Raw genomic sequence first — 26,648 nt, 5'->3', positions numbered from 1 at the left:
GGGGCCCGAGGGAATAACGCCGAGGGTGGCCTGTGCCCCGACGTCACCGGCATTTCGCCTTCCGGATATACGGCGGTTTTCTTTGTAGTTTTCGGAGCTTGTTGGTTTCAGGCCGGGGGAAGCTACCCACCCTGGCCCTAGCCGATTAGTGGGGCTGCCACTAAAGGTGAACCGGCACACCTCCCCCTCCTCAAAGCCTGGGACGCCAGTGGAAGGAATATGGAGGGGGTTAGTGTTGGGGAAGGGATTGTTATAGGAATGGAAGGTTAGGTAATCATGTTAGTAAGGGGATGAAGTGTTATGGAAGGCCACCAGGTACGGGAGGGGTATTGGACGCAGTTTAACCTCTTACCCGGGAGACCTAATTTGAAGTAATTGTATATTTAAAGCGAAATGGTACATATTAAAAGTGAATTTCTTATTATATCAGGATTCAAATTGTTAAGCTAAATTTATAGATGTGTATTAATTATTTCTAATATATATGTAATATGATAAATCCTGTTCTGATAACTTTAAAATAACTTTCAAAACTATAAAACGATTCACACACTTTTTTCCCAAAATTAAAGGTCCCACTCCAGTAACAAATAAATCTGACGTAATTTACAAAATCAATTGTTTTAATTGTCCGGCATCTTAGATCGGTATTACATTCCTATATCTGGATAAGAGAGTGAAGCAACATATCTATGCGAAAAACCCAAAGAAAATCGCACTGGCTACCAACCACTTCGAACCCCCACACAATTTCGACTTCAACAATCCAAAAATATTATATACAGAACAAAACAAACATAAACGTAACTTTTTAGAAAAGGTTTACATCAACAGGGATAAACACAACGTCAATTACAGAACAGATATATGTAAACTCAGACACACAAGAATGAAACATCTACACAGAAAACAAATACTTTGAATGAGTACAAATACTTTAATTGAATTTCTATCATTATATAAATTCTTTTTTTCATATCCTACATGTATTTGTAAAATTTAAACAATGTTTGTAAATCCCAGGCCCTGAAGATGATCTCAATAAAGGTCGAAACGTGGCACGATAGAGAAAATATTTTGTCTACAACCTACGTCACACCAGACCGCATATCACGATCTCCAAATAATAATAATACAATTTATTTTTATTAATTTACTTAATATATTTAATTAACACATTTATTAATTTTCTTAATACAAAATTATGTATTATATATTATTTAATATATACATAATAATGTATAGCGATAAAAATTATTATAATCTAATTATTCATGAAAATATGTTTTTTATATGGATGGCCTCATAACTTTGCACATTAGCCATGCAATGTGAATTATGACAATGCTTATTTTTTTGGGGGGAAGAGTTACGTTAAAAGGGATGACGGTGGGATTCGAACCTACGATCGCGGGATCTAAAGTATGATATTCTAGAGTTTATTTCTGACATAAAACATGTTTTACATTCTCGATCCAGAAAATTTATATTGTTAAGAGTACTGAAATGTGTATTGTTAACTTTATCAATGTATTAATAAAATATGACTTTGCCAGGACACATCGGTTGTCAAAGTGTGTTTGTAAAATATGGCCCAAAACTATCCCGGAATTTATAGAAACCAGGTGGTTTTTGTGCCGATTTGTGCCGTCGAGAGTAATCGATTGATCACACTTCACGGGCGGTTAAGTCCTCCGGTCGGACAAGACATCTGGCCGGCCAGGAGAAACAGAATTGGAGATCGATGGCCTGCCAAGCCCGATGCATCAAGACTTCCGTTCCAATGACAAGTCACCCTTTGCGAACCTTTCGGACCAAAACTAATTCAGGGATACGACGAAGCTCGGCGGGATGAAACAGCGATTGAAACAAAAATAAATAAAACAATGCGGTCTCAGAGGAAATGGAATTTATAAACAATTTTGACGCTATTTCAAGCATAATAAGCCCGATAGGATAAAAGGATTAAATCGAAAGCCACTGGCTCGAGCGGTGTTGGGTACAAAAAACCATTGTCTACCTGTAAATAAGAAAAGAACGATCTAAAAAAATCAATTACCCCGTCCTTAATGTTAGGGGTTGGAATAGGTATACATCATCTCGGGGAAATTGTTTCTCTTGAGGATCCTCGCATACCACAACGAAACCGCCGCCAAAGAATTTTAAATACCAAAGGTAACAATTTTAACATAATAAATTTTCTAATGAAATACGAAAACTTATTTAACTTTTTTTTACAACTTTTAATATAAATGGCATCATTTCCAATCAAATAACTCTCTCTCTCTCTCTCCCTCTCGCTCTCTCTCTCTCTCTCTCTCTCTCTCTCTCTCTCTCTCTCTCTCTCCCCCACACACACACACATACACACTATCTATCTTTCTACCTATTTATCTATCTATCTCTATCCTCATACCTATTTTTATCTATTTATCTTTCAATCTACTTCTCTCTCTCTCTCTCTCTCTCTCTCTCTCTCTCTCTCTCTCTCACTCACTCACTCTCACTATATATCTATCTGTCTTATCTATTTATTTAGCTTTTTCATCTACTATCTCACTCAAAATAGCATGCACTCATTAATTTTTTTATGTTATGTTTTTATTTTAATGTTATGAATATTTTAGGCCAGTCATCTGTCTATATATTTTTTTCCATTATTATATTCGTCTTTTTTATATTATACTCTGTTTCCACTGATCTCTCTTTCTCCCTTACTCTGCCGCTCTCACTCTCCAAAAGTGAACTTGTTCCATAATATTGGTTTCTCTCTGTTCTCTCTCTCTCTCTCTCCCTCCCCTCTATCTTTCTTTCTTTCTCCTCTCTCCTTCTGTATGTGTAAAGATTTGTACCATTCTATTAAAATGTATCTCTTTCTTATGGGTTTTCTTTTTTTTCCGCAATATCTATTTTTCTATCAAGTTACATATGGAGCGATGTATTTTTCCCTGTCTAACTACTTATCTATTACTCCTTCCAATTCCATCTCTCTCTTCTCTATCTAAAATCTATTCAATTTTAATAAATTTAGTTTAATTTTTACACTGTATGATTTCTATATAGTTGCAAATTTTCTCAGAAAGTGTTAAAGCTTTTTATATTATAAGAATGAATTTTTTGAAACTTTATCAGAGTGAAAATTTCATTTGTTGTGTTAGCGGATGATTAAACTTTATCGCATAGAGTAAATTTCTCTAGGGCAATTTGGTTGTTTTATTCTTTGGTTTGATTAATTTGTTTCGTCCATAGGGAAATTGTCACTCCACGTTCTAACAATAAACACCGGCTCTCGGAGCTTTCCTGATTGCGGTTCCGGGAACAAAAGGAAATTAACGAAGAGTGAAAGAAACATCGGCGCAAGCAGAAATTACCGAATAAACCAATAAAACACGTATCGCGAAAGCTGTAAAAATAAAATAAAATCTGCTCCTCTCCAATTTCAGGAGATTTTCCTGCTTTGGCCAATATCGTAGTTTATGAAATATTTCCCATTTGGAGGCGTCTGTGGCTGTTTATTTTCGCTTCCTAGCACATTCATTGACAAAATGAAACGTGGATCCCCTGTTGGCGATACAGACGTGGGATGAGTTGATCCCGAGTACATTGGAAGAATCATTCTCCGTAATCCCACCCTGGCAACCCGTCCTGCCGTCCAATATTTCGCTCTGTCGCTCAGACCGCTCCAATTTACTCATCGGACAGGGTTAAATTTCGGCCTGGCCAGATAGACTGGTCACCTGTTACCCGATTTAAGTCCACCCTAGGTCTCTTCTAAATCACCCTCGCTCCTTCGGACTCTAATGGACTCCTGAGAATCCTAAGTCGCCACTAAGTAAATCTGAAGGCAAAACGAGTCATGACTATAATAATATTATTTCAACTGTTCTAATCTAAGTCATTCCCCATTGGATCTCAGAAAACAATCTTACAATATAAACATTCATAGAAATATATATAATGCACATAATAGTAAATTGTTTAATGGACATTTACTCTGATTTAACAATCGATTCCATAGATAAAACTATATACAGAAGGAATAAGGATCTTTATACCTGGATCCATAAGTTTCGATATACCCGCTTTATTAACATACTTACAAATAGTGTTAAACGTTACAGCAATTATTACGACAGAACTATTTTAGGAATAAAAAATTAATGAGGGATTCTCTCTGTCTTGCCAATCTGTCATTATTTTTTTCCTTCAATAGATAGAAGACTCTATTACTTTGATCACTCTCTGTCTATCTCTCTCTCCCTCTCTCTCTCTCTCTCTCTCTCTCTCTCTCTCTCTCTCCATCTCTCTATCTTTCAATCATTCTATATCTCTCCATCTCAGTAACTTGTACGTCGTCATCTCGCTTTTCTTTCCATTGTTGTTTTTTAAATCTGTTTCCACCAAAAAAAGCGTTGTTTCATCTCTCGCTCTCTCTTCCTAACCCCTTCTGTCTCCCTCTCCTTTCCCTATCTCTCCTCTCACTTTTTGTTTCTATCACACATACTTGTACATGCACGACATGGCTTTATAACAAAAACTTTTCTAAAGAATTTCTAAAATAAAACCAATCAGTTAAAACAAATTTTTAGAGACGCCACCGGGTTAAAAAACACGCGATTCGATTGTACAGAATTATAGGAGTTTTCTGTTCTTCTACAGTACCGGAAATATGCGATACAAACTAGTCCAATCTCGTCAAAATTATACGTTTTGATTAATACCCGCTGTTAAAATATGTATGGCAGATTTTAAAAAAATACTGTGATCAGGAAAATCTTATATCAGGACGATGTGAACCCGAGATTTATCTGAAGGGGGTTGCTGAGGGCGTATGTCGTAAAGTACCAGATCTCGATTGGCTCAGTACTCGAAAACGACACTCGAGTAATATGAGAAAGTCTTGTATTTTAACACAACACAGCACTTTTGTTTCACGGTATTTAAAATTAAATAAACTAAATTAATCAAATTAAAAATTGATTAAAAAAAAGATTGATTTTGTGGTTTTTTGAATAAATGTAACTTAGTTGTTCATTGGAGTTTTATTTGTGAAACATGTTTACAAGGTAGAAAGATATTCTCTACATTCTGAGTTTCGTGTCGGCTTTGAAACAGTTCCCTTTTTGAATTATTCCCATAGAACTGTTTCTCCTTTTCATCTTGTATGAATATCCTTTCATCTGAATGGCCGAGGAAAATGTGCCAGGGGAACCTGGACGTAATTAAAATCCGTCCCGTGTCCCAAGAATGGAGCGATGTCCCCTTCGCTCTCCGCAGTCTTGGCCCACGTTAATTAATCATATTTAATTAGACGGAAAACGGAGATTCCGCCCCCATCAGTCACAGTGTAAAAACGAGATGCCGCCCCCTGGCGCGAGCGTGAGCCAAGCCGACGCCGTCGGAGACGTGAGCTGCATCAACACCCCCAGGCTAACTAGTTTATCCCCGGCTAATACTAATCTTGTTCGGCTACTTAAGTTAACTGAAAGTTTTATGATATTACTTAGAAGTTTATTTCATTCCTTTGCCTCCTTCTTGTTCATTGCTTTATTATTCAAGTGAGACACCAATCCATGGGGAAATTTATCGAATTAATTTTTACTGCACATTTTTTTTGATAAAATACACATCGCAAAGCAGAACCTGCAATGTAGTATATCTAAAACATAAATGTTAGAACGATTTTAGTTTTTTTTTTCAAATATTTTATTACAATCGGCAATGTTTGATTATAAAATGTATTTTGCAGATACGTAAGACATATTTACACCTATTTACATATTTACATTGAGAGGAGCAAATAATCAATATTCTCCCACTTCACTTCACTAGATAAATTTCACTAACTGATCCAAAGAAAGAAGGTCGCGGAGCCTTTTCTACTTGGGACGTTTTACTGGAATGTAGAAATGGGTTCTGGTGGACAAGACTTGGGTAAAACTATTGGGGTAATGAGAAAGATTATTGTGGACACTATTAACGAATATCTCAGACAGAAGGACAAAAAGAAAATGAGTGAACTTCGGAATTCACTTATTGGACATAGACAATCCAAGAATCTTCTAACCAATTTTGGCAAGAAAGAAATCACAGAATGTGTCAAAGGAAGCAGGAACACACTGCGATTCCTAACAGGATTCCTAACAGGACACTGTAGATTAAATGGACATCTAAAGAAAATTGGAACAATACAAGATGACACATGTAGATTCAGCAAGGAAGAAGAAAAGACACCAACACACTTACTAACAAACTGCGGAGCTATATTAGCCAGCAGGAGGAAGTGTTTTGGGATGTACAATGTGACCACAGAACAGCTTCATCCAATGAAACCGGGCCTATTAATCAAGTTTCTTGATGAAATAGGATTCACCGATGTGCTTTAGGCAGAGCACGGGGGATACAATAGTTCTTAAAGGGCGCAGTATACTATACCCTGAAATTACATCTACATCTACAAGATGATTGTGGAACGTCATAAATTTTTGAGGGATTAATTTTTGTATACATGGAATTTTAACTTCCGTTGTGGAAGGAAGCATTTGAGATTTAATACAGAGCAGTTATAATTGAACTGGGGCTTTCAAATACGTTGTCTATTGGAAGGATAGCGACTTCCCACAGTTCTATTCCGTATGTCCAAATTGGTTGCAGTAGCGAGACCTTAGAGTTGTTTAGGTCATGTCGTTTCAGTCTATAAGCTGACCCGATGTTAAGCGTCCCGGTGAACTCAAGGTAAGAAACGCTGTCGGATTTGGGGATAGGAATAAAGCTCAGTAAAATCTGAAAGGAGTGTAAATGTGACATGGACTCATTTTCTTTCATTTATCTTCATTTTCCATTGTCTACATCAATCTGCTTTACATGTCATACGTTTCTGCAGATATTCCGAAGTAACCGCAGGATTGGGTTAGAGGATAGTACAGCTGAATCATCAGCAAAAATACATGGAGGGTGGTAGGTGTATTAGAACATTTGCATAGCCATTTTGAATTCAAAATCAATTTGCGCATAAGACACAACACATAAACAGGCATAAAGGAAAGAAATATGTAATTCAGGTTCACTGATAGATGAAGGACACACAAAACACATACGCATTAAACAAAGTTAGTACATATTAATGCATAAAAAATATACCCACATATTTTGTAAAAAATTCGTTATAACCTCACACCACCTCTCCCACTAACTGTCCTAACTCTCACTCTCTCTCTCTATTTTTTCTCTCTCTCTCTCTCTCCCTCTCTCTCTCTCTCTCTCTCTCTCTCTCTCTCTCTCTCTCTCTCTCTTTCTCTCTCCAACAAAATAAAAATTTTAGACTTAGTAACAGATAAATATTTTAAATATTTAACCTGCAATACACATATTGATAAAAAGTCAGAAATCTTGAGATGCGGTCTGGTGTGATGTAGGTTTCAGAAAAACATTTTCTTTATCGTGCCAACGTTTCGATCTTTATTGAGATCATCTTCAGGGCCTGGGATTTCCAAAATTGTTTACATTTAACAAATACATTTAGGATGTGAAAAAGTGAATTTAAACAATGCAAAATATATTTTTTTATATTCAATCAAAGTATTTCATCAAAGTATATTAAGTAAGCAACATACATCACACCAGACCGCATCTCACGATTTCTGACTAATGATCGATTAACGGTCACTAATCACCACACATCTTGATAAAGCTTGATTCAGAATGCAGCCCATTGTATATCCATGAAAAAAACAAAACAATTTAATATTAATAGTTTATCCATGAAGCTAAAACTTTTTAATCTAATGCTTCCAAATAAAACTTACGGCCATACCGTAATTTCTAATTTTTGTACTAAAAAACTTCATAACTTACATGTTACTGTAAATATGTGTATCCGCTGTATATGTAATTTACACTATGGTTCTTGAATTTATGGCAAATACTATAATATATCCATTTTAAAGATTGGTGATTTGTTAAAATACAAACTGTTCACTATTTTCCAAGACATAATAACAATACAAAAACCATTATACCTATTCGATATTGTTTCTCATTTTGAAATAAAAAAAGCACTGACACGTTCTAAAACTGCATTTAAAATGCCGTTGTGTTGTACACACTGATTTTTAATCCATTTTTTACCCAAATTTATAAGCCTAGAACCTAAACCTACCAATTCATTAGATTTCGCGGTCCGATTGGCCAAATAACCTTTTTATGTAAGGTATTGGTTGAGATAAAAAGTCAGTGTCACGAGCGGGATTTGATATGCTCATGTGGTAAAGCAGCGGCGTATTTAGCCGAAGGTTCGAATCCCGCTCGTGACACTAACGTTTTTATCTCAACCAATACGTTAAATAAAGATTAATTTACCCAATGCTATATAATCACTTAAATATAAATATATTTATAAGAAGCATCTAAAACCTTTTCTCTCATTACATTATGTTCACTTATACTCTATATAGCATCATTTAATATTTACAAATTATTGTATTTTGAATTACTTAAAATTCATTTGTATGTACGAATGCTCGTTAAATGTAAGAAAGGTTCATGAGACCTGATTTTGCGTGCTTTAATAAATGAAACTGAATGAAATGTTAATTTCAATTCTCTCTCTAACTCTCTCTCTCTCTCTCTCTCTCTCTCTCTCTCTCTCTCTCTCTCTCTCTCTCTCTCTCTCTCTCTCTCCCTCCCTCTGCCTTAGCAAAAAATTTGATAAGCTAGTATCTAATTAAATCTATCAATTTGTTGAAAGTACTTTTAAAATATTTACTAGTTATTTTTATTTATATTTTATTTTTGTTTACAGAATATATTTTATTTTAACAGTAGCACTTCGATTATTTTTGATTAGATTAAGCCATCCAGCCAAAGTGTACATTTTAGGAATGATCACCACTAACTACTTCATCTGGGAATTGTGGCATTAGCCGAACCTCACAAGTGTTTCGTGCCGAGCAATTCATCAAGAGGAATTGTGAACAAAATTCGCACTGACTAATGGGCCAGGCCATTAGTTATTGTTGTTGGAAGGGACAAGGGCCGAAATCAAGTGTACGGTAAATACCGTCGATTCGGCCCATAAGGCCGACGGGGAGGCGGAATAAGGTGCATCTGTTCAAACAAATTTTTATTGATGGAACTGAAGTGGACATGTGTTACTTCTGTATGTGTCCGTTCAATATTCCGACTTGAATCCTGAATCATTCTGAACATGTATAAAAAGAAATATATAAGGATTTTTATCGTTCTCAGAAGACGAAGCTTGTAAAAGAAATCCGCCTATTGGGAGAGGCTGTTCTTTCGTGCAGTGATACTCTGAAAGAAACAAAGAGACTTTTCAGCACTGGCTGATACAGACGATAAATCCACGTTCGCCGTGGTTTTAACGACCGCAAACGGTTCCCACATTGGTTTTTCACTGCAAAACAGCCCCCATCGACTTTACGACATTGGGTCATTATGCTCAGTAAAATAAACTATCTTCCGCGGCTACTTTTACGATTTATTGGCCCGGAGGTCGCATAAATTTCAACTTGTTGGATCGTTTTTATTGGCATTTGCACAGAGCGGTATGTTAGTTTTCATTCCCTTTGTTTACCGATTAATGAAACACGCATAAATCTAGATCACACAACATAAATATTATGAATACATAAGAAATTTCTTAATAATTATTTTATATCACGGATAATTATCGTTTTTTATTACATATGTTTTCTCTTTTTCTCTTTTTTTGAGTTTCTTTACTATCTGGGTTGTCTCTCTCTCCCTCTCTCTCTCTCTCTCTCTCTCTCTCTCTCTCTCTCTCTCACATACACACACACACACACAAACAAACACACTTACTCATTCTCTCTCTTCTTCTTCTTCTCTTCACTCACTCTTTCTTTTTATCTATTTTTTGTCTCTCTTTTTACGCTCAATTTTGCCAGAATGTTTTGTTTACGCACCCACGTCTATTGCGTGGTTTCTTTTTCGTTTCTTTTTTTAATTTTATTTTATAAGTCTATCTAACTTTCTTTCACCACCTGTATTACTACACCTCACTCCCTCCTTACCTCTCTATCTCATTTGCCCTTTATTTATTGTGTGTAGAGATTAGTTACCGTTAATCGATAGTTATTCAGATATCGTGAGATGCGGTCGGGTGTGATGTAGGTTTCAGTAAAATATCTTCTTTATCGTGCCAACGTTTCGGTCTTTTATTGAGATCATCTTCAGTCGTGTTGAGAGTGCCCGACGACACGCAAGGATGGCACAATTACACAGAAGACAAACACTTTGAGCACTGAAGATGATCTCAATAAAAGATCGAAACGCTGGCACGATAAAGAAAATTTATTTATTCTATTTTTCTCTGTTATTTTTATTTCACTCTCTATTTTTAATTTATATGTCACTTTTAATCTATCTACATCTACCTTCTATTTATGTCATTATTTACTTCAATATATCTATAATCTCTCTTACTCACTCACTCAATATTATACATATTTGTTCACATCAGTAAACAATTTTCTATTTTATCTCTAGTTTGCAAATCCCGTATTTTTTAATCCAGACAACAGCAATAGGATTGAGTTCGTTCAACTGTTGGTAAATAAACATTCACCCTAATAATCTTTATTTATGTTTATACGTTTGAATTGAGCCAGTTTATTACGAGTCTTCGTGTGAACAGTTTTGTGACTCGGGTTACTGCATTGCAAATTTCGCAAATACCATTCAATAATTCGTCTCAGATTTGTTACCAGGTATCATCAATTTAGTTATTTTTCTTACATATTGAAAATGTTTCCTTTCCTTAACGGTTATGATCTATTCCGTTTAATTACAGTTTGAAGCCATTTTCAACATTTTGGAAAGATCAAATAATAAAATCTCTACAAGAAGGACTTCCTTATCGTGAACTTTCAAAAAAATATAAATTGTTAATATTAGGGTAATAACAAAACCTAAAAGATATTCCGGAATTTACGATAGTTGTTTTAAAAAGAAGAGGAGTGGACATAAAACAAAATTTTCCGAGGCCAAAACGCGTTCTATCCACCGGTCAGGACAGTTGACATAATAATCATGATAAAGGAACAATTTAATTTTTTTGGTGTTTTTTGTGTTAAGATAAATAAAATTATTAAAAAACTACGTTGATGTCCTACAATTGTTTTGTAAAGAAAATAATGATATAACCCAATTTGCATTCAGCTGTGAACGAATCTGGATTCACATATATATATAAGTTATGGTTTTGCGTGTAGTAAACTAGTTTTTAAAAAGAATACTATTTATTACACAGCAAGCAAATACAAAACTGGAATAACCACTTCCAATTAGGGAATCTTCGGTCTATACTCGATGAAAGCCCGAGTCGGATTCTATTAAAAATATTAATATTAGCAAAGGCTTGGGGATGTAATGAAGGAGGGGTTTCTTGGAAATGAACACGTGTAGATGTGATAAGGGAGGAATGTGAAGGGTTGCAACAGCTAAGGGTCTAGCGAATACGTAACACCTCCCCTTTAAAAAAAATAAACTTCCTCCTGGAAGTTTGACCTTAAGATTCCCTATTACAATATTATAATATAATATTACAATAAGTTACATGTTACATTGTTTATAGCTGTCATGATTCAAGTCCTACTCCTAATACAATATAATTCGATAATGTATGATTATAAAACATTAATTTTATTTAAGTCTATTTAATTTTATTTAATACAATATATACGGTAAATACAATACAGTACAATAAATTTTATTTAATACATGGTGATAAAACATTAATTTTATCTAATTCGATTTCTTCCATATTCGAATCTGTTTTAGCATTTGTGGAATTCGTCCTATTTATTTTATTTCGACAAACTTGGAACTTAAGCATATAATATATAATTATAAAAACAATAATTAACATAATGATTATGAACACGCAGTACAATATAAAGGTTGAACCTGTATTATCGTCATTAATAATTTTGTGGATATTTACAGGGATTAGAGGATTCAAGGGTATATCTTGGACAGAAAATTTCCTTAAATGAATTTCCATTTGAGGCTGTTGGTTCGCCATTGAATTTATTGGTTCGATTTTAGGCAGAATTTTTTGGATGTCGCGTAGATGTCGATTCGTAGGCCAGATGATATCCTTTGTAGTAGATCGTCGCAGACTCCGTCTGCATTAGGTAGATTCCGTGAAGTTTTTTCGTTTCGGTTTCTTTATGTGTGACAATCGTTAATTTGTCAGGCGTAATAAAGACGATTAAATATTTGTTTATCTCTTTTATCAGCTCGATGTGGTTATTTGTCGTGTGCAGACTGACAAGTGTGCAGGAAGTCGACGTCTCGTTCTGCATAATTTCTTCGACGTAACTGGATCGGTGATAAGATACGTCGTCTTCGTAGCATTGGATTCCTCGATTTACATGTTTACATTTATTGTTTAATAAAATTGAAGGATTGATTTTTGTTGCTTTCAATACAAATTTGTTTTCAGGAATTACAGTTACAGAAGTATGGCCTAATTTAGAAGGTATTGAATAGAAATTATACATATCGTATTCTACTTTTGAATTGAGAGGTATTGACAAGCTATAAATGATTTACAACTGACTTTTATTAAATATTCATATTCCAAAATATTTTCTAATTTTACTTCGAAAGGCATCTGGGTTGCATAATGCAGAGAAATTTTTGAAAGTTCCTCATAGAGGTGATGTGTATTTATTATACTCCGGTTTAACGTTCCCTGTTTGCAAAATGTTATGGAACTCTCAATATCTTGAAATATCTTCATAACTAGATTAAATAATGTTTGTAAGTGATGAATTGTTTCTTTTACAATTGCTACATCGATTATATGTCGAATCTTCCTATTTAGTTGTAATATTTTATATTCCAATTCTTCACTGTTATATTTTATAGTTTCTACGGTTTGCTTAAAATTATCAATGATTTTGTTATTGACGGAATATTGTGCAATTAATTGGTTTTGGATATTTAGTTGATTTTCTTTTACGTGACTTAAAACTGTGTTGAAATGTTTGCCGTCATCATAGTCTAAATTACCCGTTATTGCTTTTATTATAGTGACGAGTCCATTAATTAATCCTCGTCTTGTTCTATTACTCGAATGGATTTTTATATTGTCGATTTTTCTTTCTACGGTAATTTTTGTATAATTCAAAAGGTTAATTGGGGTCTCTAAGTCTTTCTAAGTCTTGTAGTAGAGTTCGATTTGTTTTAATTGTTGCAATTATTTTGTTGCATTGTGTCTTAAGAATTTCATATTCTTCATATATAGTCTTGAGATCATAATAATGTATTAATGTGTGCGTAATTTGACTTGTAAATGTTAATGGCTTATCGTCCAGATGGAATATATCTAAATATTGGCTAACTAAATTTTTTATAATAATTTTTTCTTCTTCGTTCATATGATCTGTGCGCAGAGACGATCAAATTGATTGTTGTCTTCTCCGCTTATACCGAATCTATTGTGATAATTTTTGTTTTCTGATATTTCCGTTAGCGGTATGGGATTTTTTATTTTTACTTGTTGTGACTCTTTACATGTATTGATTATTGGGCATAAACCTTCATAGTTAAGTACCCTAACTAGAGCTTCCGGTATTTCGACCTTACCCACTCGTAAATTTGGTACCTCAGCGTCACCTTGTTTCATGTTCCTCACAGGGATTTTGGTTATTTGTTCTGTTTCCCCTAATATTTCGAAGTTATACATTTTTTCCGAAGTGTTAAAATACTCTAATGGTATACACTTTGTAGGTGTTTTTAGGCAATTTTCTATTAAATTAATGTTAGATTTTTAAATTTTTAAATTGTCAATCCCTAGCAGTATGTCAAATTCTGTGTGAAACTCGAACAAAAAGAATTTCAACTTGACATTGTTACGATTTATTAGTTCATCTAAGCTAATTAGGGTGCTAAATTTTTCCGAGCTCTCGCCGTGAGCTGTTGATGTTATAAACGGGTCGTATTTAATATATTCGCTAAAATATTTGTTAGCTATGGTTGGATTTACAAACGATTTTGTGCTACCAGTATTGATCAAAATTTTCAAATTAGATTTTGGAAATATTACGTAAGGTAATACTGAAATAAAAACATATATATTNTATATACATATATATATATATATATATATATATTTATTTATTTATTTATGTGGCTATTACGAAAATAGAAGTTCATATTTAAGTCAAAATCTTTATAAATCGTTTTTAATAAATATCTTACATTGTTTTTTAGATTCGCCAACATTACTAATGTACAGCACTTTTTCTAAATCATTTGGTCTATAAAGTTCTGTATCATCCCATTACACTGCGGAAAGAGGGAGTCCACCACGTTACGGAAGTGTTTTAATCTTGCTGTTATCACGACGGTAATATTTTCAAGGAGTGTCTCAATCAAATCGCAGGACCCTCCTGTAGTTAGGCGTTGGTATTTGATAGGAGGTTGTTGGTTGCTCCTATCTATCACCTGCCCCAGGCCCCTCTCACAAATGAAAATCAATGGTTCCCTTGCCGTTGAACAAAGATTCTCTCTTGTAAACAACTACGGGGTCGTTAAATTATTGATCATCTCCCAAAGTGCACTTAGACCTTTCTATTCAAAACGAAGTTTAAAACGGAACTAAGTCGAGAGTTGTAAACAAAAAATCGTTTGTCAACTATTGCAGTTGAATAAGAGAGAGCGAGAGAGAAAGAGAGAGAGAGAGAGAGAGAGAGAGAGAGAGAGAGAGAATACAAATGATTAATAGAGGGAAAAGAGAGTAAGAGGGGTAAAAAGAGTGTGAAGGTATGTGAAAGTGTGATAAATAAGTACGTAGACAGGTACATACATAAATATCTTCACAGGTAGCTAGATAGAAAAATAGATAGATAGTGCGAAACAAAGTAAAAAAGCAAATGAAAGAGAGCGATTTCTATAGATTGGTACGAATATAGAAATAAGATAAAAAGTAAAAATAAGGGTGAGGGAGAGGAAGAACGAGAGAAAGGAAAATATAGCGAGAGAGAAAGAAAGAGTGATAAGAAAAAAGAAAAGGCTAGAGATTCTAAGACATGTTGATATAGATGTTGAGACAAACATTTAGTACGTAAGAGAGAAAAGAGAAAAAAAGTCATACTGACCTTTATTACAATCAAAAAGTAAGAAGGGTGTGAGAGAGCAATAAAGAGAGAGATAGATAAATTATTATGTAAAAAAAGAAACATTAGAGATTTCTAAGGTATGCTGGTATAGATATTGAGACAGAAAAAAATCTATCTAGAGGTAAGAGAGAAGAGGGAGAAAGAGAGTTTATAAGAGAGAGAGCGGGCGAAAAAGAGGGATATAAAAAAAAATATTGGGGAAAAAGGTAATTTGGTATAGAAAGTGAGACGGAAAAATATCAGGAGAGTGAGAGAGGCGGGGAAAGAGAGAGAAGAATGAGAATGAGAGAGAAATAGAAGAGAAAGATAGAGAGAAATAAGAACATGAGAGATATAAAAAGCATTATAACAAAAAAGAAAAGGCTGGAGATTCTGCCATAAATTACATAATGAGACAGAAAAAATGTATCTAGTCAGTAATTTTTCAATTAAGGATTTTAGTTGAAATAAAAAGAGTCAGTGTCACGAGCCGGATTCGAACCCACGACCTTCGGCTAGATACGCTGTTGAACTGGTAGAGTAGAGGCGTATCTAGCCGAAGGTCGTGGGTTCGAATCCCGCTCGTGACACTGACTTTTTTATCTCAACTAAAAACCTTAATTAAATGATAAATATTTGTTGGTCAAGCGGACTACGAAAACCAGTGAATTTAACTAGTCAGTAATAGTGAAGAGGGAGAAAGAGTGAGAAAAGAGAGAGAGAGAAGAGGTTTATAAAGCATTATAGCAAAAAAAAACAAGAGTAGAGTTTTCAGGATAGATTGGTGCTGGTAGTGAGAGATTTAAAAAAAAAAAGAGAGTGTGATTGAGAAGGCAGAAAAAGTGTACGTGCGATCGGGAGGTCATTATAGAATTTAATTAGAAAAACTCGAAATTAAAGCTAATAAACTTTTAAACATTTTATCAATTTAATTGATGCATTATCATACTAATAAATCGCTGTAAATGTTAGGTTAAAATAAATCGAATGTATGAAATTTCAGTTCATTTAATCTAATGTTAGATATTCGAATTTTCTGCAATAAACGTATCAGAGACGTGTAAAAATAAAATGACCCGGTATGTTGATTTTTCCCCGTTGTTTAAACGTTATTCCATATTTAGGGAACATGAGGTTAATTGTATATAAGGCTCCTTCGCCCCATGTTGGACGTATGCAAAATAAACATTGGCCATTCTGCCCAGCGTAAGTTACATGTTATTGTTTATTATCCTAAAACAAAGCTGGATGTGAATTTTTATCTAATTAATCGACCCATTCTGTAAAATTATAACGTGTGTATTAAGGGTGGTTGATGTAATTTAATTTGAAACAATTTTTTTGTTTTTCAGAGTAAGGCAGGAGAGCAACGGTGGTGCGTGGTGCCCTAAACACCAAATAACCCCTGAGCCCAAGGAATGGCTTGAAATCAACTTGCATACCGTGCATGTCATAACTGCCACGGAGACCCAGGGGAGGTTCGGGAACGGCCAGGGTCAGGAATTCGCCGAGGCATACGTCCTGGAATATTGGAGGCCGAGGCTCGGCAAATGGATCAGATACAGGGATATCAAAGGAAAAGAGGTTAGTTTCATTTTAGTACACGTCCAGATTTCTTCGTAAGGTTGGGAAAAAGATTTCCTATTAAGCTAATGCCTCTCTAGCTCGGCTGGAAAATTTTCCTTCGAATTAAAACAAAACTAATCCCCTTCTCCGTCTGTTTTCCCGTCTTCTCGGCCTCGGAGCTTTCTTCCGATCTACAAAGTTCAGCAACTCAAAACTTAATCACATTAAAGCGTACACAGCGTAACTTTCAATTAAGTTTAAATTCATTTATAGGTTCCTAATTAACACATTTAGGGAATTAATGACATAATTACAGTGCTTTTAATTTTCTTTATCGCCCCTACCGTTTTGCTCAACTTTTGAAGCAAGAAAGCTTTGATTCAAATAAAAGTGTACGGGAAAAAATTTACTTCAAAATGGCGGGCCGAAGTAATTATAAGTTTAAAAGTTTCACCGAACCTAATTATTAAATTTTTGAACTATTTAGGTAAACAAATAAGAAATCTCTTTGAGTATATTTTCTTTCATTCAAGGTCAACACGCTGAACTTTGATATTACTCGGAAAATCTGTTTAATCAAATTAATTAAAATAAAATTATTATCCATTAAGTATACACTAATTTGTTTGGTAAAGATTAATTTGAACCTAATTCCACAACAGTTAAAAAATAAATAGAACACCTAGGTATATCAAACGATACGATTCGGAGTGAAATGGATGAAAAAAAAAGGTTATTCCTCAACCTCAAACCTCAACCCCGGGTGCCGGTGTTTTTGCAAAAAAAAAAGTTGGGTTCAGCGGCTTGCATTTGAACTCGGGACCTTTACCTTATGGTAATGAGAGCCGTGTACAATGCCTTAACCGCCAATCGCTTCATACGTATGCATTAAGCTTTAAGGCAGAAAGGCTTTGATCGATAAGAAATATGCATATATTATCAATTATCAATACATTGAGGAGAATATTCGATAATTTGAATTAACCAAATTAATAAACGAGTGGGAATTCGTAAACAACTAACAACTCAAATTGTTTCTTTAGTGACATAGTCGACCTAGATAGAGATCCATTTAAAATTAGATACGTATACAGACATGGATGTAGTTGAAAGTGGAAATAGATGTAAAGGAAAGGAAAAAAGAGATCTTGGAAGATGCATATATAAAAAAGCTCTATTTATGTCTATTAGATACATATTTAAATATATAGATAACATTGATAAATAGAGAAAAAATAGTAATATTATTATGTATTAGTAAGTTGGAGATCAGGGATGCGGTCATCAAAACAAGTACGTTTTGTAACTTATGCCAAGCTTTCAACCTTTATTCAGGTCTTCATCAGGTCGTTGTCATTTGGTTACATATATATGCATTGTTTTACCGTTATATTTTACTTGTAATAGTGACGAAGGCCTCAATAAAGTTTAAAAGCTTGGCATAAGTTACAAAACTTACTTGCTTTGATGACCACATCCTTTATCCCTAACGTATTGGTGATATCCTGATGGACGATTCATCCTTCCTTCATTATTATATATTGACGTTATGAGCTGTATATTACTGACAGAGACTTGCAAATTGAGCGAATTTGAGAGAGAACAAAAAAAGCGAGAAAAATAACTATGTTAAAATTAAAATTAATTACACAGACAAAGAGATATTGAGGGTGTGAAAAAAATATATTGCTTTTCGACTACCTTTAAATACATGTAATTATTAGAAGTCTTTTCAGAGGATCTTCGGAAGAGGTCAAAACAGAGAAAACTTCCTTACGGTTTTCGCCGAGCTTTCGACAGTTTTATACTGTCATCTTCTTTTTTGTTTGTTTATATGATAATAAAACAGGCCCTGAAGATGACAGTATAAAACTGTCGAAAGCTCGGCGAAAACCGTAAGGAAGTTTTCTCTGTTTTGACCTCTTCCGAAAATCCTCTGAAAAGACTTCTTGTATCCAGCAGGTCAATAATCTTAGTTTCATCGTTACATGTAATTATTTTTTACATAACATAAAATTTGTATGTAACATATGCAATAACCTTTATTGTAAGCAAAAGGCTGTGTAAACCATTTTTTAATTTATTAGAAAATTTGACATGCAATCTGAAATCTCATTGACAGTTGACTATGTTATACTGATAAAACAAAATCATCATCACAATATAATATATAATAATTGTTTATTAACTCATAATAATCAATAATAAACTGTATGTAATATCATTTTATGTAAGGTATTGGTTGAAATTAAAAAGTCAGGGCCACGAGCGGTATTCGAACCCACGACCTTCGGCTCAATACGCCGCTGCTCTAACCACTTGAGCTATTGTGACTTTGATCCACTCGGACACTAACTTCCCATCTCAACCCCACCGTTTGTACGTAAGGTTTTGGTTGAAATGAAAAAGTCAGTGTTGCAAGCGACGTAAAAAGATTAATTAATTGAAAGAAGTAATTTTGTCAATAGACCACTAAATATATATAATATAATGGATGTATGTAATATTTTCAACTTTAAATTTATTAAATTCACTAATTTCGTGGTCCGCTTGACCAATTGATATATTACAATTAATTAAGGTTTTTAGTTGAGATAAAACAGTCAATGGCACGAGCGGGATTCGAACCCACGGTCTTCGGCTAGATACGCCGCACCTCTACCACTTGAGCTATCGTGACCTCGATCCACTCGGACACTAACTTCCCATCTCAAGTGTCCTAGTGGATCGAGGTCACGATAGCTCAAGTGGTAGAGCAGCGGCGTATCTAGCCGAAGATCGTGGGTTCGAATCCCGCTCTTGCCATTGACTTTTTTATCTCAACTAAAAACCTTAATTAATTTTAAATTTATTGTTATTTTTTTCATCTTTACCAACTTAGTATAATGATTAGGTATTACTATATAATTAAGCTAAGATCATTTGTTGTAATGAAAAGTTATTAGACCTTGTTAGTTAAGTGATAACTTATGTCCTCTTCATTATTCCCCAAGTGAGACTGGATATAATTTCGGCCGTTTCGGCTTATACAAGAAATTACCGAGCTTATTCACACTGATTGCAAATCAAATTTCTAGGGTTGCTAAATCTAGACAGAAACATTTGAGATACGTATACGGATGGAATTCGTAAAACTGCTGTCATTATCGAATGTTTTGTAAATAGTTAAGCGGCCACGTTCCCATCTAAAAAATGCTACTGAGGAATTGGGGTTTCAGGAGGAACTGGACGACTGCCCCGTATTTTTTCTTATTGGAAATCTAAAAGATTCATCAAGCTTATTAGGACATGAAACTGATGGTAAAAACGATGTTTTTTTTAAATTAAAAAGCAGTAATTATGGAACAATTTTTGAGACTTTTTTTGTTTGATAGTTACCTATCATCTGCTAATCCTCTGATTTTTATTGGTTCAGACGCTTTTTGGTATTCCGCCACCTTCTTTTTTTCTGTTCATTTTTTTTTATTCTTTTATTGTTTTAGGTTTTTGTTTTGATATACTGTTTTCAAAAATTTGTTATCGGAAGAATACCTTTTGTTAAAAAATATTTCAGATTTGGTAAAGCTGCTTGTGTAACAAACAAAACTCACCGAAGAAGATTTAAATGGTTTTTAATTTATGGTTTTTCGAAGGAAGGAACAAAAAGGAAAATCTGAAATGAATGTGTTACGGAATCAAGGTTTTACCCCGATCGGTGATAAAGCCTTTCTTGTCCGAGGGGATCAGACATTAATCCCCTACAAACAAAGGCACTTCCCGTCGAAGGGTTTTCGGCCATCCCTCAGCCCACCCGCGGGCCCACCAATCCTCGCTAATCGCTCGCATTAATCCCGGCCCCTCCGAGCCCAAGGGCAAATTGAAAGTTGAAAGAAACAAACTTCCCCCATTCTTCCTTCTTACTCCTCCTCGCAGGGTTCCCACTTCGAGAAGCAATAAAGGCCCCGATCGAGCGAGGGGCGGTAATGGTGTAATCAATATGTGGAGGTCTCGATGTGGCCAAATCGTGTGATTCCAGGCAACTTGATCACCGGCACAACAGGTACTTGACGCTACCACTTATAGATTTATTATCACTACTTCATCAATTTTCCTTCAGCCTTCCAAATCTCTCAACTTTCCCTATTTGTATAGGTTATCTCTTACATAATTTACCCGGTAAGTAACTGTGATATGCATTTACTTATTACTAAGTCAATTATCAATGGAACATAATCAAAATGCACTAAACCTTGACACTAATCAACAGTTAACAATAATTTTCCAATTAATTAAGGTTTTGCTGAGATAAAAAAGTCAAGCGGGATTCGGATCTCCGTATCGTGACCTCGATCCTCTCGGACACCAACGGACCACCAATTTAGTGGTCTATTGACCAAATTACGTCTTTCAATTAATTTATCTTTTTATGTAGGTTTTGGTTGAAATGAAAAAGTTAGTGTCGCGAGCGGGATTCGAACCCACGATCTTCGGCTAGATACGCCGCTGCTCTACTACTTGAGCTATCCTGACCTCGATCCACTCGGACACTAACTTCCCATCTCAACCCGACCTTTTGAATTTTCTTTCTTTTTTGCCATTTTTCAAATGTCGAGTAATCTATTTGATTCTCGGCGACAAATGAAATGGCCACGGACATCTTTAGTGAAGGTATACTTCATTCCAACTTATTAAATTCACTAGTTTTCGTGGTCCGCTTGAGCAACTAATATCTTTCAATTAATTAAAGTATTTAGTTGAGATAATCAAATAGATTACACTACATTTGAAAAATGGCAAAAAGGAGGGAAAATTCAAAAGGTGGGGTTGAGATGGGAAGTTAGTGTCCGAGTGGATCGAAGTCACTATAGCTCAAGTGGTAGAGCAGCGGCGTATTTAGCCGAAGGTCGTGGGTTCGAATCCCGCTTGTGACACTGACATTTTTATCTCAACCAAAACCATAATTGATTGATTATAATTAAGGCTGTACATATCCTCTATTAGATATGAAATACTCAAAATGAATGTTCTTATCGTACAGTGCTATCCATTTTTGGTTTACTTTTACGTCGGCGCCTATATTTATTTTTGCACATAATATGCATCAATTATATTATACTTTATTCAAGCAATAACAATATTATCAACAACGAAACAACAACCATAATAAATAGTAGGCAGTATTAAAATAAAACATTTTTTGTTAAAATTAATGTAAATTTGATTGTTCGAGATAAGAGCAAGGGCATTCCTTTTTTAAATTATTTATTATTTGCCTATTGTTATTTACACTTCGAATATTTTCACGGTCGATAAACCTTAAAAGCCGTAAAACCTTAGGTTACGGGTCTGTTGGGCGACCAGAACGCTTTTTGAGGTAAGGCCGCCGTGATTAACTGTTCCCTTCCATTAACAAGGGTCCCAAAACGGTCATAATTATTCAGTTATAAAGCCCTAGTTATAATTGTGAGTTATAAGACAATGTCCGCTTATAAGAGCACCTGCGTTCCCCATTAGCCCACCATTACCCAACACATTTTAATTGTTATTTACTTTGCTTGACAGTATTTATAAGATTTATCTATGGAAAAGTGTTATTGAATTTAAACGAGTATATGTTGTATTTCGATATAAGCTGGAATCTTTCGTATTTTTAATAGTTTTTTAAACACTAAAGATTCTGCTGAAAAACATACCAAATATGACAATTTTTATATGATATAAAAAGAAAAGTAGCCATGTAAATTTTCTTTAAATAAATAATAATAAACAAAACAATAAATGTTAGTGTTTTGATCATTGTGAAGACAGACCTACATCGAAGTTGCCTCTAAAAGTATAATTTGTTAACAAGCCATGTGCTACTTTTCTGCTATAATATATTGAATTTTTTGAAATGACGGACAATCATAATTTGCGGACTAGTGATGCGTTATCGGTCTGAGCACAATCGGGTATTGTAACGGACAAAGAGACCACTCGGATCACAATAGCCACAACTGTTTTCCATACAAGTGCCTCCGGCGGTAAACTATACGGCAGCTGGTCTCTTGGGGAGAAGAGCGGCCCTTGGCACCCAGCATTTCTCTCTCCCCTGATAATTCGATTCGGCCGTAGAAGTAGAGTGGTCGGCGTTCTACCGGGCCCCTCCTCAATCGGATAATTTGATTACCAACTTTGTTTCTAGAAGTGCCCATCCTCCCGATGACAGCCGCATTTCAAAACGGACGACCGCAGAAATAGCGTATATTTGAGAGAGTCCAATGAGGAAATTTAGGCATTATTTGCAAAATATACCTGTGTTTTTCCTTTAATCGCACTGCAATATTTTGTAAGCAGATACATTAAAAATTTACTCTATTGATAGGTTGAAAAATTCCAAGATCTCCGTGGCTGAAAACTTTTATTCAATTTAGTAAATTGCATGAACGTTCGGGCTCCTGGCCCATCATCAGAAACTAAACATAGAGAAATCTCATGGTATAATTCGCAATTAATTGTGAGAATTATATTATTACATTATATTAATTGAGTGAGTTATACCATGAGATTTCTCTATGTTTAGTTTCTGATGATGGGCCAGGAACCCGAAAGTCCATGTAATTTACTAAATTGATTAAAAGTTTTCAACCACGGAGATCTTGGAATTTTTCAACCTATCAATGGAGAAGACATGAACGTGGAGTTGGTAATACATACAAAATTTATTGTTGTGAGAATAATAACTACAACCCAACTTACAAGTTGAATTCTGTAACGAGGATTTATGGTGCTTTTCATTCTCGCGTATACATAGAACGGACAGGTGACACCTGGTAAGGGTGAAGAAAGAGATTAGGGTTGAAGAAGGAATGGGATGGATGCTTACGAGAGAAATGGAAAGAGATAGAGAGAGCATAAGTGAGATTATGTGATTGATGTCTGGAATAATATGGAGATACGGCGAATTTAAAGAAAAAACGTCAAGAAATCAAAACAAATAAAACAATAAAACTATAGCAAGATATTATATATATATATANATACATATATGTAGAGAGAGTGAGAGAGAGAGAGAGAGATAGTGAGGAAAAAGAGTGGGTAAGAAAGAGAAAATAAGAATGAAAGAAGGTGGACAAAGAGAGATAGATAGATGGATAGATAGGTAGATCTCAAAAGTAAATCTCATTGAGATTGATTGATTGATTGCCGATTTATTTATTAAAATACACGCAAATTTGAGGTCTCTAAGACATTTCTTACACTTAACCTGTAATTACGATTATAATATTTGTTTATAGACGCAACAGACATTAAATATAAATAACAAATTACTATAAAATCAACAGTGAAACAAAGGCATAAAGTTAGAGTAAGTTGAACTTTTAAGTTATATTTTTATACATAGCATATTATTGCTGAGTACAAAATTAGATATAAATTTTTCGTAAGATTCTTAAAAACTAGATTCAGACCTTCTCAAACTGGAACATAATTTTACGATTTAAAAATGAAATAAAATACTAATAAAATGATTATTAACGTTCTACAAGTTAATGTAATAGCATATAATAAAAAAGAATAATAAAAGTGATAAATAAAAATATATTAGTATATGATGTAATATTGTCGTATAGCTAATTGTGGTATAAAATAGTTAGATTTTGCTCTAGGATTTTCAGACTTACATAAGCTCCAATGACATTTTATATACACCCATACAAATTAAAATATTTGTTTGTAGTCGCAAAATAAATAACAAATTAATATAAAATCAAAAATGAACTAAATGAATAAATTGAGAGCAGGTGAACTTATAAGTCATATTTTTATACAAAGCATATTATTGTTGAGTAACAAAATTAGATATAGATTTTTTTGTAATATTCTTAAAAAACTAGATTAGACCCTTGTAGAATTGGAACATAATTTTTTGACGTAAAAGTGAAATAAAATACTCATAAAATGATTATTAACGTTTTGCAAATTAATTTAACAGCATATAATAAAAAAGAGAATAATAAAAGTAATAAATAAAAATATATTAGTATGTGATGTAATGTTAATTACGTAAATATTAAATATGATAAATGCTAATTTGTATTATTATTCTAATTATATTCAACATATTTACTTAACAAATATTCTTTATGTTTTACATTGTGATGATTTTATGCTTTTTATTAAGTTAAAGATCTTTGAAGCTTTTATTTTAAATGAATTATTAAGTATTTTTGTGCTTTATCTTGGTAGATGAATTACATCACTAGCTGTCCTGGTATTGATATCATGGATATTTCATTTAAATTTAAAATTATGAGCAATGTAGAAAGGGTTTTTAGTTTATAGTATTTTGTATAAGAAGGTCGCTGTGGAATAGATTTGTAGGTCTTTAATCGTTAACATTTTTAATATAAAAAATTTATCATATATTCTTGAATCATATTTTAGGTTAGAGAGAGAGAGAGAGAGAGACAGACAGAGACAGAGCGAGAGAGAGAGAGAGAGAGAGAGAGAGAGAGAGAGAGAGAGAGAGAGAGTCTGCAGGCTAACTTCGTTTTTTTTTTCCTTGAGTCTCTCAGACACGTTTAAGCTTCTCCCCATTCTCGGTGTGGCTCTTGACTAAAAGCCTACTCGCGTCCTACAGACCAAAATAGTAAGAATTGGCAAACCCAAAATTAACCAGAAACGACCAAACTAGGCGATTTTTTCCGGAAATCCAGAGAATGCTTGGTATGAGCAAAAACGTACGGTAATTAAGGCATGTACAACATATGGGGATATAATGTAAGAATATACACAGATAAAAGAATAACACGGAAGATAGTTATGATATAAGAAGAGAAATATGAAAGAATCAAATAAGTAAGCGAGTAAATGAGAAAAATGCGAGGAAAAATTGATGACAATTGATATGGGGGGAAGGAGAAAGGTGGTGAAAGAGAGAAGGAGGAGGAGAATCAGGGTCGAAAAACAGTGTGTTAAAGGTGGATAGTTAGTTTAGATAAATAGAAATGATTTATATTGGTGAGGATAGAAGGGGTAAGAGAAAGTGCTAGAGAAAATTGTAGAGATTGAAAGGTAATGAGTTTAGGGGGATCTAGGAACAGAGAAGAAAGAAAACAAACTAGGGCAGAAGCCAGGAGAATTAGGGAGGGGTGTGAAGAGGTGAGAAGAAAAATTAACTTTATTAACCAGTTCTAAACTGTAAAATGTTTTAGTTTATGTTTTTTATAGTATCAACGAAATTCAATCATTTAGTGAAAGTAGAGGTATTTTGCTTATCTTACATTTAATTATTGACATGACATTTACATCAATCGTGGCGCTTTAACTCCATTAAATTAGGCAGAAAATAATAAAATACACATACATGGCTAAAAGGAGGGAAAATTCAAAAAGTGAGGTTATGTAGCGAGGCTGGTGTCCGAGTGGATCGAACTATCGATAGCTCAAGTGTTAGAGCAGCGGCGTATCTAGCCGAAGGTCGTGGGTTCGAATCCCGCTCGCGACACTGACTTTTTTATCTCAACCAAAACCTTACATAAAAAGATTAATTTTTTAAAAGACGTAATTTGGTCAATAGCAAACTAAATATAATGTATAAAATACACAGTAAATTTAATAGTTTTGCCATCGCACACAAATTTTTAAGTAATATCTATATAATGTTGTTCTTTCTGAGAAGAAAATGTTAATAAAACAATTATGCCGTTTCAACACCAACAATGACACACCTCAAAGGTTGGCCATTAAATGATTCATGAGATTAATCGGCCGTAACGAGATTTTAAGTAGCGTAATCGTGTTTGCCGAGGAAAGGGCCTAGGGATGTCTTGTAGATTTTAATAACTAGGCCTTGCCGAGCCCTTATGCGGTTTTAGCCCTCTATATCTCATTAGGCCCCCTTTTCCCTCTTGTTCTCTCCCGTGCCCTTTGTCTCTAATTGAAACAAGAAACCATGTCAAATCCCGAGCA

At 34.3% G+C, this 26,648-nt stretch overlaps 1 protein-coding gene across 1 annotated transcript in view; it reads left to right on the top strand.

Annotated features, from left to right (window-relative positions):
- Positions 1-10,722: 10,722 nt before the first annotated feature.
- The window catches only part of LOC106662887 (discoidin domain-containing receptor 2-like), a gene marked incomplete at its 5' end in the record, with an annotated part of 67,277 nt that continues 51,351 nt past the window's right edge, over positions 10,723-26,648 (top strand). Inside the window, 2 exons of the mRNA XM_024229973.1 lie at positions 10,723-10,748; positions 16,502-16,733. Of these exons, the coding sequence (XP_024085741.1) occupies positions 10,723-10,748; positions 16,502-16,733 (258 nt within the window). The remainder of the gene's footprint in view (positions 10,749-16,501; positions 16,734-26,648) is intronic.

The sequence above is a fragment of the Cimex lectularius genome, unplaced genomic scaffold (assembly GCF_000648675.2).
Source record: "Cimex lectularius strain Harlan isolate CLEC.00 unplaced genomic scaffold, Clec_2.1 scaffold455, whole genome shotgun sequence".
In the NCBI taxonomy this organism is placed as follows: Eukaryota; Metazoa; Arthropoda; class Insecta; order Hemiptera; family Cimicidae; genus Cimex; species Cimex lectularius.
Note: the sequence above shows the minus strand (reverse complement) of the source record. Positions and strands in the feature narration are given on the sequence as shown.